At 41.1% G+C, this 17,384-nt stretch overlaps 1 protein-coding gene across 1 annotated transcript; it reads left to right on the forward strand.

Moving 5' to 3' along the window:
- The first annotated feature begins 151 nt into the window (after positions 1-151).
- On the forward strand, positions 152-8,090 carry armc1 (armadillo repeat containing 1). The gene is made up of 7 exons (XM_079576071.1): positions 152-318; positions 1,105-1,313; positions 3,571-3,662; positions 5,089-5,278; positions 5,626-5,742; positions 5,848-5,922; positions 6,373-8,090. The coding sequence occupies exons 2-7, from the start codon at positions 1,152-1,154 to the stop codon at positions 6,562-6,564; spliced, it is 828 nt and encodes a 275-aa protein (XP_079432197.1). The 5' UTR covers positions 152-318; positions 1,105-1,151; the 3' UTR covers positions 6,565-8,090.
- The last annotated feature ends 9,294 nt before the right edge of the window (positions 8,091-17,384 follow it).

Below are 17,384 nucleotides of genomic sequence, written 5' to 3' on the forward strand. Positions count from 1 at the left end.
AGTCCGTCAAAGCGCTAGTGCCCAATCACATGTGGGCGAAGTGCGCGTTCGTTACACTCACCGGTGTTTCCCGCAGGCGGAGAGTCGCGTTGAGTTGTCCCCGCACGGGACAAACCGGGAGGCGCTGAAATCCAAAACAAACGAACCCATTTATGTGTCACAAAAAACTAAACACCGTGCACAGCTGCTAGCCAGAGGTCTGCGGCCTAGCATTTTATCCTTACTTTTCTATAAGTGGACGTTTTGATTCGTGTCACATAATTCGCTGCTAAGGCTAACAGAGGTTGTCTAGCAGTTTTATCGCCAACAGACTGAGGGGTAAGTTGTGTTTGTCATGTTAGCCGGGTTACACCTAGCTTAGCTGCACAGGGCGTGATTTGAGGTGATGACTTAGGGGGTCGTCTTTGACAATGTAGCTTCTGATTCATTGTACAATAAAGCTCTTGTTGGGCTTGTTTTTGACGTTTTTCAGGTGTGCGCCCTGAAACAATAAGTTGTCAGTGGCACTGTGCATGACAGCAGTGTTTTTTTCCTTTGTTGAGAGCTTCCAAGGGGAAAGGGCTAGGATGATATAAACAATAAAAGGGCTGAAATATAATTATATGTTTTTGTCTTGTAGCCAAGCTTATAACCACTGTGCAGTCTGACGAAAGAGCACCTACATCTTTAAGTATAAAACTGTGAAACCAGGAGTTGCTTTTGTCATAATCACTTTTCTCAATCTTAGTTCAGTCATCATGAAGTTATTTTGTAACCAAAATTCAGTTCATTGCTTTTCATGATGCCACAAAACCATTGACTTTATGGTTCAAACTGGGCTGGACAGTAACACTTTAACAGATCATCACCTTACTTTGTATAGTTAGAAAATGAAGCATGATGTATCCTGGGCCTAGTTATACCATGATGTGCTATATGGCTTAATCGACCAACTATAAGCCTTTATAATAAAATTATGATTATATACTGTGGCTCAAAATGGTTTGTAACGTTTGAGAAGGACTAACCGCATGCGAGTAAATAAAGTAAAATACAAACCACGCATATTAATTTAAAGTTTGCCAGTTGACCAATATTAATGTATGTTTTCTTCTCGTGTATCAGGAAGTGGATGGTTTGATGTGTGTGGTGTCAAGACCAGCAGCAGCACCATGAGTGCAGAGGTGGACGCTCTGACCGTGGTGAACCAACTACGTGACCTCGCTGCAGACCCTCTCAACAGAAGAGCCATAGTTGAAGATCAAGGCTGTCTCCCTGGTCTCATTCTTTTCTTAGACCATCCCAACCCACAAGTGGTCTACTCCGCACTCTTGGTGTGTATCTAAAGAGCCACTTCTACACTGTAATTCAGTTCAGGAATGATTGTGATTAATAGATCTTGTAATATTCTTAGAAATGAGTGTTCAGTATTTAATCCCAAGTCAATCTACTTCCATATTTCTCAAACAGTGGTACTTTGGCTTTTTCAGGTCCTCTGCAATTTTTTATTAATTAATTTGAATTCAAGATAATTTCATTCATCCTTTAGTAATGCATTTAAACTACATCCTGTTTAATCAATAATTCAATTCTAATTTAGGTCTATTTAGATCTGGTTTAGTCCTGATTTGATCTTGTCCTGGTGGTACTTGGAATGTCACATATTTATAGTAATCTTTATTTATCTATATTTATGTGGTAGTACTTGGTGTGAAAAGCTTGAGAACCACTGCACAACTTCACTGACCTTTAACTCCAGTCTTATCAATCAGCAAACTCTGAATTATTTAAAGCCACACCGCGTAGAATAAAAAAAAAATCAAATTGAAATACATGCATTTATTTTATGACAGATATTTTCACCATTGAAAAATACCCCATGAATGTACAAACAAACAAACAAGAGCTTTTGCTGCGAGCATCTCACCTCTGCTAAGACATGACTATAACTTTACCGGGAGTGGGTACGTCTCCAGATCGTTTGCATGGAAATATGCACTGAAGGCAGCGAAATTTGAGATTTAAAAAGGTTAGGTTTTTATCCAAATCCATTATTTTGTACTTATGGCAACAGTATAGTCCGAAATATTACGCAGTTTGCCATTAAGGTAGAAAGGCATGAATCATGATGAATCATTCTTTTATTTTATGTTTTTTTTTTTTTTTTTAGGTGAGATTAACCCATTTTAAAAACTCACTGTTATTCTTTATACTGATTTTCATGATTTGACCCATCAGCTGATCTGAGTTAATGGGTAATTCTCATTATTTTGTAATTTGTGAATTCGTGAATTCAAAGAGATCCCACTTTAACAAAATAGTTTATCGACAAAATAAACTACCTACTGATCATGGATGCTACAGTACAAACAGGAGCGTAAAGTAACTCCCAAATCATATCCTGTTCTTTCACATCCTGCTTGTTTGGTCACATGTGGTTTTAATGTGTCATGTGATTGTATGAGTCGAGTCACTGTGATCTGATTTTTTTAGCAGTGTTTTTTTAAGTAATATTTATACCCCTATTATTTGAAACATTACGATACACACAACTACTGGTGGCTGTAAATCAAAAGAACACGACCCACATCAGTCTCTCCACAGACCAAAACAAACATCACCTTCAGCAAGTGCAGCATAACCACTGTGTTTTTCTTAACACTCTGTTAAAACAAATGTGACAGGTAGTCAGTATTTAAGTGTTACTTTGTTTTTATTTTCAGTTATACATTTTTGTGTGAAATAAGAATAACAGCGATATAAGAAGTGGGACAGTTACATACTCCAAGGAAAGAACTGAGACTCTTTCATGGCCCATATGTGCAGCGCAGTGACATGATGACAAGTTACACATCCTGAGCAATGTCCGATAGAATAGTGGAAAAGTTAACAGCACAAAATGCATCAAACAACGAATAATGGGTTTAATTTTAAACAAAATATTAAAACTAACTGTGTTACCTATGTTCAAGTGCAGTGGTCCTCAAACTTTTCACACCACCTCATCAAATAGTTGACCGTTCAAGTGCCACAAGGCCGAGAAAATCAAACCAGGACTGAACTGTGTCTAAAGCAAAATCTAAATAAAACATCTGTTTATTAATACATTTTTAGCATTTCCTCACATTAAAAAAAGGTCAAACTGAGTAGAATCAATATTACTTTCAAAGGAAGGTCAATTTTAATGATTTTTTTTTGCTTTGTTTTGAACACATCACTAATAAATGTGAGTTTAGTTGATCACTTTGTAAAATTATTGGGATCCTTGACGTGGGGGTATAAATGTTTGACTCATTGGGTACACCAGACAAATATGTCGGGAACCACTGGTCTAACTTCATCTTTACTTTAAATATACCATGCACATTTTATCATCTCTGCCCCCAAAAATGACATTGTTATGCACTTAGTCAAGTTTCTTAATGCAATATTTGCTTCTTGTCAACAAGCGGCCTTGACTGTCTTTACTTATTATGCAATATCATTGTACAATCCAGTCCTGTTTGCCCTCTTTCTCTTCCGCTCTCTTTCCCATTGTGCCTGTCAGCTTTAAAGCAGAAAATTAATACGGCGCTGTCTGTGTTCTCGCAGGCTGTCCGCTACCTGGCAGAATGTCGAGCCAATCGAGAGAAAATGAAGAGCGAGCTGGGCATGATGCTGAGTCTGCAGAACGTCATGCAAAAGCAAGTCCCTGTCACCGCATTCCGCACGTTTAGATTACACCAATAAAATGTGTTACTCTGTGCCTCAGACAAATCAAAGTCAGGATGACGGATATCGAGGCTGAGTTTTGAATTGGATAGGTCGGGACTTTTATGTCAAAGATTGTAACACTTTCTGCCATCCCTCAACATTTTTAGATGATGTCAGTTGTTGTTTTTTACTGACGCATCGCCCGAGGATACTTGCTGTTGAGGCATAAAATTACACATGTAGCCTGTTTTGCACTTTGCTGTCGAGGTGTTAAATGGCTACTGTTTATCATTAGCGCTCAGCCTGAAATAGACTATTGTTTAAGTGGCTGATTGTTGCCGGCCGGTAGGTATTTATCCCTCCTTTTGTTGCGGCGTTGTTGTAGCTCGCCCCGCAGATACAGTCACTTCAGCTCGACGAGACTGGCATCAAGACGAGCCCTGCAGTAACAGCAACAGCTTTCTCTCCTCGCAGTCGTGTCAGCCTGACTTTGGGTAGAGGTCGTTCATGGCTCAACAGACTGGAAACGCACAACCGCAGGGGGCAATGTGAATTACATTGGCTCTGAATGAGATCTTTTTCTTGTTGGTAATAGAAAACAGCTTTATAATAGATGAAAAAGGATGAAAATGGTTGGGCAAGAACGATTTGAAAACAATAGTTGAGGACTTGCTCAAAATGCCAGTCTGACAACGGGCGGCACTGCCAGACAGCTCATGTCGAATGTGCTTACTATAAAAGAACTTTATGACATTATAACAGGAATAAGCTGTTTGACCTGGGGGATAATTCAAGTATCACTTCTTTTTCAGCATTGCCAACACACTTAAATCATAGAAATAAGATATTGATGCTACATTTGGGAAACCAAGCCAAAGGGACAACAATTATAAGAGTATTTAATTTACAAGACATCCAGAGTGATGCAATAAGATCCTTTTTTCCCCTCTTACATTTACTGTACATGTTTAGGGCTGCAACTACCGATTATTTTAGGATTAATCGATTAATCACTTAGCTGTGAAAGATGTATAACATTTTTTGTAACCACATAAAGCTAAAGTGGTGCCGCTTGAGGATTATGTTGGTAGGAGGAAACCTAAAGTGAATGTTTAAAGGAGGCTCTTGATTCTGCTTTCTGATTGGATGAGACACAGACAGATATGTATGAGATGTACAAAATACTAGATATCCTGAATTTAAAAACATGTCATGTCATTATTGCCCTATTTGAGTCTGTTTACCTGAAAGCTATTGATTACTAAAATAGTTGTCAAATAGTTCAATATTTATTTTTTCAGCTCTACACATGTTTATAAAAAACTCACAAAGAATTTTAGCCTAAAAAAAGCTACATGTTAGATTTCACCTTTTTATTCCTCTAAATCTATATAACGACCTGGTTCTTCCCTGTAGGGGCACATCACCAGGAGAGACCAAGCTGCTGGCCTCGGAGATCTATGAGATCCTTCAGTCAGCTGGGAAAGAGGCTGAACAAGCGGAAGCATCTGCAGCCTCGTGTCGGCGCAAAGCCCAGTTCTTCTTGGGCTCGAATAACAAGAGGGCCAAGACCGTGGTGCTGCACATTGATGGACTGGACGACTCTGTAAGTGCTCAGTGTGTGCTCGAAATGCAGAGGGATCTGTCTGTCGCGCTCAGATGCACAGTGCGTGTCTGTCCATTGTTTTTGTTGACGGTGTGTCTCTGGTCTGTGTGGTTCGTGCCAGGGGGAGGCAGGGTCAGGTTGTAAATGTCAACTATTGAACAGCAGGTCGCTGAGATTGAACCTGAATGCTGCTCTGTTGGATACCTGCACCTAGCTAGATAACATGACGGCAGATAGACATCCTCTGCGCCAGACACACACACGTTTATCATCAGAAACAGCCGCTCAATCATACTTTCAGAATATAAACACATACACTACTATTTTCTTATTTCTTGTGCTGATAGAGCCGCAGAGGTCTGTGTGAAGAGGCCTTGCTGAAGATTCGAGGGGTCATCAGCTTCACCTTCCAAATGGCGGTCAAGCGATGTGTCGTCAGGATACGCTCTGACCTTACGGCCGAGGTCTGTAAAAATCTCCTGTTGAAGTCCATATATGGTGTCTTTAAGTTTTGCTTTCAGGTAAAGTATTTACCCTGTTAGCGTTCACTAATATTGTTTTCGAAACAGGCATTGGGCACAGCTATCGCCTCCACGAAAGTAATGACGGCTCAGCAGGTGGTGAAGACAGAAGAAGGCGGAGAGGTAAGAAGCAGCGGCAAATTACAGTATATATAATCTAAACTTTGTAGCAATGTGTACAAAGTAAGGGCAAGTGTGCTTTATGTAGTCACAGTGAATGGCTGTGCTTGAGACTAATTCTCAGTAACCTTGGTATCAAGTTGATTTGGCTGTGTAGGATCAAAAACACATTTTGTGAGGGTTACAGGCTACAAGTAAAAAATGAAATCTCCCCACAATACATTTATTAACGTTATTTTTTTTTACAAATATATAAATGTGTTCAGCATGTTCCTGTTTATTGCAGTTTATCCTCTTCACCAGCAGGGGTCAGACCAACCTCACTTTTTAGGCAGATTGATTATTATAGCAGTTCAGATTTTGTAGGAATGACACATATATATTTTTTTTACTTATAGATTATTATCTTTTAATTAAAATGTAATATTTTGCCTTGTGTTCTTCCTCGTACAGCGGATCGTGCCCTTCCAGGAGGGCGCAGATGTTTTGGTGGAGGAGAACACAGACATCCCAGACTATCTCCCCGAAGAGGAGAGTCCATCCCAGGAGCCGGACAAGGCCGTGACTCGCGTGGGCTCCATCACAGATGGCATGGGCTGGCTCGGCACTGCTGCTAACTTCCTGTCCCGCTCCTTTTACTGGTGACCACTTCCTGATCTTTTCGCTGCCCCCGTAATGCCATCCAGCTGCAGCCTAAGCAACAGTATATTCCCAAGACTACGCTCCTCGCTGACATTTCCGGACTCCAGCTGAGTGCTACAAAGGCTGACCGTGGAGTCTGCAATAACCTAAACTTATCAAGCTGTTCATCTCACCACTGACCATGCATCTGATAGATGTGACAATATGAATTATGAAGACTGTTGCGGGGAATTCCACCAAAAACTGCAAACATCCAGAAAAGATAATGCTGTGTTGGCAGAGGCTGTTCATATGTAATTTTGTTTTAATCTTTTTTTTTTTTTTTTGCATGATTGAACTAACATTTTCTTCTTTTCCTCTTACTTTTTGATCTTCCATAACATTTCCTTTCCTTACTCTGGATTTTGTGCCAATAATGTTTGATGCCTAGAGCTGTGTTGTTTGTGCCTATTCCATATATAAGTGTATTCTGTTATTTTATTGCAACAGTGCTTCCTAACGGACAGCTGCAGTAGCTTTCAGCCCAGTAAACAGTTATTTTAGTACAAGTAGTCACCAGCAAGAGCATATTCATTCATACATTGTGTCGTTTAGGTCATAAATGCATACTTTACGAAGGTACACTAAGTGAGACTGAAAATTGCACAGACTTAGGCTACCTCTGCTTTCTGCTCCACACGCAGCGTTGTTTGTAGCTTGAAGTTAGGTCTGCATGATGAGAGCACACCATTTAAACGTGTCACCCGGTAATGAGCCTTTTTACCGTGTTCTAGGCGCTCTAGTGTAGTTTTCTTAATCTTAACCGAGCCAGCAGTGTCCTTAACGCCAAGATCATGTACAGTAGTCGCACGCTGCCAAACGAGCAGTAGCACAGCTTGTTCCTTTTGTAAACGATGCCTCTACAATCCGACACCTTTTAATTTGAAGAACAATTATGTCCTAACTAAGTCTAATCACACAGCGAGCTCTGTAAATTGTAATTATCTGTTGTTGTGGTAGTTTTTTTGCAGTTGCGTAGCCATGCGGTCTAGTGACAACACTTCAGGTTGAATTTTATTTAATCATTTGTGTGCAGTGCATGTCATTAACGATTATGATGTACAGTGCTGACCTGGCAACAGTTATTGTTTCTTTGTCGTGGAGACGTCACAGTGTGTTGAGGTCAAGCCGAGGGAGTGACCTGGATAACCTGCCGAACAAACTATTATTATTATTATCACGAGCAATAAAGGTTTTTACACTACCACGTTAGATTTAAATGGATATTGTATTTCAGTATTATATGATTATTTCCCAAAGCGCAAAAGTTACCTTCTTCAACTGCTCCGATATTTTTATTCTGTTCTGACAATAACTTGAAAGCTGTTTGTTGTGAGAGCCTTTTGTCATAAATGTACATAATGTTTCTGTTTAACATTTGCATTTAGGTTTTCAAAATCCCCTCAAATTATCACTTGTAAATTGTACAGACTTTATGAACAGTTCACATGTAATATAATGCCACCCACTGTTATGATGCAAAGACGATAAACCTGAAATCAATACATTTTCTTCTTGTGTCATTTGTTGTAAGTATGTAGCTTTGCGGGTTTACAGATATTTTATTGAAATGTAATAGCCCGATACTGAAATAACCAAAAGAAATGTTATGCTCTGTTTATACTCTATAACACTTTATACTACATAGAAATGGAAAATACCCAAGTACTAAAAAATAGAACAAATGTTTATGGTGAGTGACGTAAGATTTTACAACTGCAGTTCAGTCCATCACTCTCAAAGGGAATGTTTTCTGTCCCCAGCCCATCATCAAAGGTACAACCTCAAGTGTAGATTATTTAAAAGATTTTCAGAGTCACGCATACTTCTCAAACCCACAGTATATGTGATTCACTGTCTCCACTGCTTTTATGCTCACTTGGCTTTTTTTTGTTCTTCATCAAATCGCTTAGAGCAGCAGAATTTGCAGCGAAGGGAGAGAGGAGTGTGCCTTCTTTACTGGTGCAGAAGTGAGGTGCCCCAGGGCAGTCCTGTGGCCCGGCCCGCCACCTCCCCCCACAGCCTCAGAGCTGGTGCAGGGCAGAGGCAGCCGCCAACCCCAGCTGGACGCCCCCGAGCCACTGCTGATGCTGATGCTGCTGTGCCCCATTGAGATTCTGTGCCAAGCCATGGAGGGTTTCAGTCGTCACGGTGTCAAATGAATGCCTGCGACCACAAGGCAGGTAAATGACACCAGAAATGATTATGAACTATAACAAACAGGCAGGATTGTTCATATAAACTACCACAACAGTTGCTTTACTAAACGACATGCAAAGAAAGCCTTGTAAATAAAAAGAATACAGATCTAAAACCCCCGGTTAAATCTAATTGTCTGAAGTAAACAGTGCTTTGTAATAACCTGAAAGTTTAATGGTACAGGAACATTGCTGAAACGGCATTTCCATCTGGACACTCTAGGCTTGAGTAAGAATCATTATCATTAACATACTGCGACCATTACGGTGCTTTGTCCAGCCTATAATGTGTGTGCACCTAAGCACCCTTATCCACACGTGCGCATTAGAGAGAAGTTATTTTTGCATTTCTACATAATTGTTTCATTCCAAGTGTGGTTTAGGCTTTATGAAGTCTGCTATGATATGTCTTTCAGAAGGAACACTATAGGCTTACTTTGACTATTTTGATACACAAGACAATCCCTGTTCATTTGGATAAGCCTGCATGTTCTCATCAGATAAAGCTCAATCACACAGAGTCGCTGCTTCCGTCCTATCAGCCTGGCGCATACTCTGTATATTCATAAACGACTCCAGGAAGGTGCGTCTATTTGCATGGTTAATCTTTACGCACAGGAGATGCGCTGATGGAGGCGATAGGTGTGCCTCCCAGACCCACGGCCCCTTGTGGATTTTTATTGGAGGTTTAGCTCCCAGTCAATGGGATCAGCAGTAAATCCAGCGCGGAGTGTGGCAGGAAATGATGTGACTCCGGCAATTTATGTCAAATAACTTTTGAGGATGTGTGAGCGTGGCGATCAGCGCTACTGGGGCTGCGATAACTCTTGGGCAGGGGGGCCCAGCGAAGATTTAATTGAGACATTTTTCTTTATCTGCAGCGAAGCGCCGGAACAGAGTTGTTGTGTAACGAGATGTAATGTCTCTCTTTATACGGGGGTCAACATCCAGGATGAGGGAAGGTCGCGGGCTGCTGCGTGAGCATCCAATTTACCCACATAATATGCAGCTCAAGAAGTTGGGTAAAGGCACAGTATTAAGTTACGCAGTCAATACATCCCACCCATGTTATGAATTGCTAGGTTGCAGGTTCTAGGATGTGATGATGTCACCGGACCCAGTGGGGGGCAGGAGCCAGTTGTTCCTATCAACAGCATTACACTATCTAAAAAGAAAATGTATGAATTACAAAATTATAATTAATATCAGTCACTGGGTCCATGATCTTTCTGTACAAGGCCAAAAATGTCCTCAAAAACAACATAATTTTACCTCTATATAATATTATAGGCCTTTAGAACGCTGTGATGTCACCTGAAGCCCAGTAATACTGGGGTGACTAAAGAAACACTACCTCTAAACTTTACCATGTTGCTTTATTGGTCAACTGGACCAGTGGAAAAGGGAATAACTTACTTTACCTAAAGTAAACTCAGAATAAAATAGTCAGCTGCCAATAACTAACTATTTATAGAAACGGTAAAACCTTTTTAATACCATGTCATCAAAGGATTTCCAGCTCCACATACTCCAGAAAAGGCTACGTTTAATGTTTTTCGGGGGAAATGCAATCTGCTCTTTCACTAGCAGTCTTATGTTTAGTCACAGATAGATTTGCTTTACACAAATGTAGCAAAACTCAACTGAACTGTTGCTTTTCCTCTTCCCTTGTTCTCAGGGACACTTTGAGGGAACACTACCAATTTCATCATGATCATGGATGAGACATGTGGACACGTAATTGTCTCCAAAGCTTGTAATTGTCCCTTCGCTCTGTGTGGCCGTGTGCGCGTGGTGTCTCATCCTGCGTGTGGCACCTCTACGGCTGCCAGTCCGCTCTGTGATTGGTTGGATGAAATATTACCGGAGAAAATTAAAAGGTCCCAGTGTCAAAATAATTCATGATATGCATATCTTCCCCCTGGCTGATGAAACGGCTGATATCTGGATTAGGCAGATAATAAAAGGGATCGGGCTGCAGTTAGAGTGTTACAGAGGCGGGATAGGGGCATCTTCTTTAGTGCGATGATGGCAGGGTCAAGATGCGTGCTGGTAGGACACTGGCCATCACACACACACACCCTCTCTCTCCTGTGATTTGAATATCCGCTGTAATTGTCCCAAAACGGCTCATCATGGATCTGCCTGCTGCCATTAGGGTCCAACAATATGGTGTGACATTCAAATTCCCCTCAATGACAGGTTATTAGGCGCCCCCCAGCCGCAGCCACATAATTAAGCACCGCCGCGTTGACCTGTAATAAGAAGTGATGGCTGCGTCGCGCGGGGCAAAAGAGGAAATAGTTGCTTTGTTAAAATGCGGCGGGATGGGAAAAACAAGACAGCTGTCAATAAACCGTTCGATTCGAATGACAAGGTGACGAAGCGGGCGCTGGTTTGCGAGTATTCGCGAGGTGCCGTGGATGATGTCTCCACAGATGCCACAGTGGTTCTCCATGCAAGTCAACACAGTCTGCCGCAGAGACAAATTCACTTCATTTCGCTGACATTTTGTTCATCCGCTTCATGTTATGCGCCTATAGTGTGTTTTAGGTGTGATAAAAAATAAAAAAAATAAATCCTTAAATTTGATGTTAAACCAAGCAACCTGAGAAAAAAACAAATGTGTGATCTTCATTTGGTGACACTAAAAGCCGATTATACAATTTAAGACACGCTGTCTGAAGCCCCCGCTCTCCCCTTTAGAACAAGTGGACGTTGTGATGAGCAATGGACCCATCTGTTGTGCCCTCTCCTCCAACTGGTGTGTGAATATGATGTAGTCTGGAGGTGCCACTTCCAAGTCCGAGCCGCGGAGCAGTGCTACCTGGGGAGAACGATTGCACTACGCTTAAAAAGTGGGAGGAATTCTGCTCTCACTTCACGGCCTTTAATGGTGAAAAGATTGTGCTTTGATGTGCCTTCTTATAGTGATAGTAAGACAGAAAGAGGCACGCTGTGTTTGGAGGTGTGTCAGTATGAAATGGACATTTAACTCTAATTCATAAAAGTCACAGAATGAACACAGCGCTACATTAATGATAATTACTATATTGACTTAATGAATCAGATAAACAATACCTTTTTGGGCTCGATATTTATCGTCTGTACATTTATTAGCATTCCCCCCCTATTTTTTTTCTTTATAAAACTTTGATTTCTACCTGAAGCAAATTATGTTGCATTATATTCCATGTTTATAGCAGCTATGTGTGATATTTCAGGATATGATGATGCACTTTTAGAACAAAGGTTTGCTGTCATTGTTATGCCTGAGTGTTGACAGTGTCTAGTATCGTTAGAGTCAATAGTATCGTTTATCGCGATACTTTCCTGCCTCAATATATCGAACTTTAAATTTGTTTTTGTGACAGGCCAACATACAAATGCAGCAGAATTGCCAAACATATTAAATCAAGTCATTCAAATAAACGACCTGTCAAAAGGAAACGCACAGTGACCGATCAGAACAAGTCCGCGTGACCAAAGTGATGAGCAGTGTTTGAAAAGTGTCTGGTAAAACAACGCTGGTGGTGATTTCAGGGGCTGCTGGAGTTTGTTGAACAAAAACAAGTGTGCGCATTTTATGATTCTTCTTAAATTGGACCCGGTGCTCACCTCAGCTGAAGGGCCTGTCCGTGTGTTAAACGGCAGGCCACGGACCTGTGTAATGGTGGCTGTGTGGCATGGCTGCTGAACAGAAGGTCTTCTCTCCCTCCCTCCTCTCTCTGTCTTCCTCTCTCTATCACTGCCCCCCCCTCTCCTTTCATAACGGTGGCAGATGGCTGCAGATGAATCCCTCATAATCATGTCAGGACGGCTCCTCCGATCCCAATTCATCTCTTTAAACACATTTCATCAGACGCAAAATTACACAAAGATAAAGGCGGCCAGCCGACAACAAAAGCACACAAAGATTGTCCTTGCAAACAAGTGTTCCCGGTCCGTAACTCCACTTAATCATGTGTGCTCCTGTTCCTGCTCCTCACCCTCTGTACAATCAACTCTACCCCAATTCCACTTCACTTCCTTTATTTATGTTTTTGCTCCGCCGTTAATTGTCCCCATCCCCAGCCAGTGTCTGTCCTTATTAAACATAAATCTTTCTAACAAGCTTTGCTCTCATCATCACAACTGTCTCTTTGGGAAAGACAGGTGTGTAAAACCTCCCCACATCCCAGTCTGGAGTGGGACCTTCTAATGCGCGCCCTTTTTAGAGCGCTGATAACATGTCATAAAGTTGAATTGTTATTTTTTTTCCCCGCCCCCCCTCCTTCTCCCCCCACCCTCCTCTCGCTGTAACCCGGTGTCACCCATCCGCACAGCGCCGTTAATTGTGGATCAGGTGAAGTTTGTCTCACCTCATTGGATGGCCATGCTCTGCTAGGGCCATTTTCTCCACTCAAAGGCCACATCATTTCACAGCCTCCTACTTCTCATTAATCCCGCTCCTCTCACAGTTCCAGATCATAGAATTGTTTTGCTCCTGTTTTCTGATTCACTGCTCCTCCGGTCCTGCCACACCTACGCTCTTTCTGCGATTTTCTGCAAAAATTCACGAGACAATAGTTAGTCGAGTGGAGTTGAATATATTTTCTGTATCAAATTACTGCGGATTATAAGCGGAAAAACACAATTGCCCCGTCCTGCGGAGGTATACAGTCATCAGACCTGAGCCAATGGACTAGTTCTGTCGTAAATGCTCTCGTCACTCAACTACAAAAATTGTATAGTAGAGAAATAACTCAAATGCATAATTAGCTAATTATGGGGATACAGGCATAGACATTTATGAGATTTATTATTTTAACATTTATGACACTGGTGATTGTTCTGCTTGATTTATATCCTTAATTTATAATGCAGGGGTGTCCAAACTTTTTCTTCATCAGCCACATAATGAGTCCGACTTATTCAAATGGCTACGTCAAGCAGAGTTTTAATAAAGAGCAATGCTAGCACACCAAAATGGTAGCTTGAGGTTATGATTACTATTTTAGGCTGGTGCAAATCGCCTGAGGGTCAAGAAAAACTGGTCCGCTGTTACAATGGCTACATAAACCACCTGCCAAAACCTCCCCCTGTGTCCAAGACAAAACTTTCTACAGGATTTTGTGAAATTCCAACTCATATTTCTTGATGATTGACCAACAATCCAACTTCTAAATACCCGCCTTAGCAGAAGCTTCAATGCCTTTGCCTGCCATTATGGGAGATTGTATAGTGTAGTTGTATTAAAGTGTACTCTTCTGACAAACAAAGAAGAATAAATAAAATACTGAAAACTAAAACTTCAGCGAAAAACAATGAAATTGATTGAGAATGATCTGAGACTAAACAACAGCGGTAATTTGGAGCTTTTGTGTCTGGTCCATGTGCGTCTCTGATCAACACCACGTTCAGTCTTTCTCTCTCCGCACTCTAAACTTTTTTCTTGTTGATTTATAAATTATGCATGAGGCAAAAGCTGAAGATCTCTCATTAACATAAAATAACAATTTGCTAATTTATGGAAACTCCTAATTACTTGCCTTATTTGCCATGACCGTATTAAATATTCATAAATATGTGATTATTACTTTGATTTGGCTGTCATTCGCTTTAATCGACTAGTTTTTGTGTCTCACAATAGCCGAGCGCAGCTTGAGGAAAAACAGAGAACAATGAGCGGTTTGGTGCATTCAAACAGTGTCACTTCCTCAGCGCCTAAACTCGGCACGCTGATGTCACGTCTGCGGCGCGTTTCATTCAAATGTCTTTATGCAGAAGAGGTCAAAGGTCACGCTCTGTTTTCAAGCAGCGGGCGCATGCTTTGTGTGTAAACAGAGTAAGCTTCACGCCCTGGGAATAATAAAAAAGTGAAAAGGACAAGTGAGTGTTGAAAATGTGCTATTACACTTATGACACATCTGGTTCATCCATATTGATATTGTTATGTCTGCAGGAATAGATTGAATTAGCTTTCTACCTAATTGTTTTATGTTCAATGAAAGCAATATGTTTTTTTTTTAAATTAGAATTAACACACAACAATTAAGTGAAAAAATAGGTTCACTTAGGTAATATGTTTAATCAAAGGCACCATAGACGTTTATTTAACTCCTTAGATAAAGCAAGTTACATTGTTGGTTGACTTTATCATTTGAATTACTCGATCTCATGAAGCTCTTATAATGTATTCAACAATTTGGCATGAGTGTAAGATCAGATGCCTCCGTAACCCAATATTTCCAGTTGGCCAGGGCTCGGGATGAGAGCAGGGACACATTGCCACTAGAATTCAACTTTCTTTCGAGGGCGAGTCGCATTAAAAATCGAAAAAAATTGACTGTCCTTTCCAAAAGAAATGAACTACACATTAGCTCCGCACGCAAACTCATTTAACTAAGCAGCCACAGAGAGACACAATCAAAATGCATTAATTCAATGGCCTCCACCCAGAACTAATCACTCAATTTTCCGATCTGCAGCCCAGAATGCAGCCTCCACTTCGCGCTCGCAAATAAAAAACAACTAACAGAACGCTCGGATTGCCTCTCTTTGCATATCTTCTCTTGTCTTATCCACACACAGTTGTCAGAGCCGGTCTCCAGTGCCAACATTTTTGCACAGAGAAGAAGTCTTGGAGGACTCCATCTGGGAAAAGGCTCGAGGAGGTCTCTTGCTGTCACGGCGTCTGTTGTCAAGGCTGCGCTTAACCCCAAATTTATGACTTTGTTATATCAGAACTAATTACCGATATTTCCCCCCAAAGTGAGTGACGTTGACGGAAAACGCTAAGCCGAGGTAATTTAGCTCTATTTGTGGATTAATTTGGGCCCACCTGTGATGCTCGGTGTGCTAAGTAGGTACATCAGTTTTAATTACAGAGCCTGCAGAGTGGGTTTAGTTACATTACAGTATTAATTAGCACATTTAGCACATATCACAGTGACAAACGGGTGCGCACACTTCCCGTTTCTCCAGACGTCTTCACAACTTGTCCTTCAGATAACCTCCAGGAACTCTTTGTTTGGGGAAGATACATCAATCGAGCGAGCGAAAGCAAAAAAAAACGTATAGATTTTATGCAAGAGCGTTTGGAGAACCCCGCTGGCAATTAGCCTAAATGCTTTGAGGAAAACATTTAGCGCAGGTAGCTCCGTCACCTTTGCCCACATCATTACCCTCTTCATTCACTCTGCTACATTTATCTCCTCAGATAATACGATTCGCGCTCGACTGCCACCCCACTCGTCTTCATCTGAAAGAGAGGAGCGCAACCTTTGAACCCTGCATCAAAAACACATAAAACAATGAGAGATTGCAGCAAGAGCATCCTTCACGTTTATGAGCTTAGGTTTGAGACAGCACCAGAGCAAATATCAGCCCGAATCAAAAATATGGAAGGGTATACGTATCGTGGCACTGATGTATTATAGATTGTGCATCAGCGCATCATGGAAATACTGCCATGTTGTGATATACCATATTTTCCGGACTATTTTTCATAGTTCGGCTGAGGGTGCGACCTATACTCAGGTGCGACTTACATAACAAAATATATAATTTCACATATTTTCACACTGGCAGCTGCTAGAGGGCACTCTAGCACTTACTTACTTACTGTAGCATATTTTAAAAATGGTAAAGCTTGGACTGAGCAAGACATTTGTGAGGAACTGGCAAAATCAGGTTACAATGAAGAAAACAAAAATAGCTAATCGTGGGCTAAACGCTAGAGGGCCACAGCTAGAGGAATGAGTTACGCCTCCATGCCCTAGTAGCTGGTGCGACTTATATGTTTTTTTCTTCTTCATTATGTATGTTTTGCCTGGTGTGACTTATACTCCGGAGTGACTTATACACCAGAAAATATTGGCATTATAACGCCCTGTATAAAAATATGAGTTATCCTATGATGGCTGTGATTCAAAGCCCTGTCCAGCTTTGGATCCAACTCTTTGTGACCGAAGCATCGAGACACACACTTGGCTTTAACTGAGACTCTGTAGTTCAAAGTAGTGGTGGGTAATTTGAAACTCACGATGAAGCAAAGAACCACTTTGGATCTCATGATTCGGAGTGACACGCTGCTTGACTCACGTAAATGTAGCAGTGAATAGTCGTAGTACCATCGGTTGGAACTGCAGAACTCTGTAGTCACATGATCTGAAGCAGAACTCCAACTCTTCGCTTCTTCTGATCGATAGGCCGACCAGAGCTAAAGAGCACATTATAACATCACTTCAGAGTTCATTGCAATAAATAATGTATTACACAATTATCCAAACTAGGGAGATAGTAATTGGTTTCCATTACTCTGGCGGTTAAATCTGTGTCTGTAACAAACCTATCACAGTTTTTCTTTCTTCCTTGGTCTGTGGCAACTGTACTAAAGGCAAATGTTATCAAATGCTTTTGCACACCTCACACTAGCATAAACCAACTATTCTTAAGCTATTACAAGGTGTGAATGGAAATTTGGATAAATAAAGCCCAATATTTAAATCCAGGTGTGCCGATATTTGTGAACGGGTTCTGTCTTGTACATTCCTTGATTGTGTACACCTGTCTTACTGGTGTGCATCCAAAGTAACTCGCTAA

The sequence above is a fragment of the Gobius niger genome (genome assembly GCF_951799975.1).
Source record: "Gobius niger genome assembly, chromosome: 18".
Lineage (NCBI taxonomy): Eukaryota > Metazoa > Chordata > Actinopteri > Gobiiformes > Gobiidae > Gobius > Gobius niger.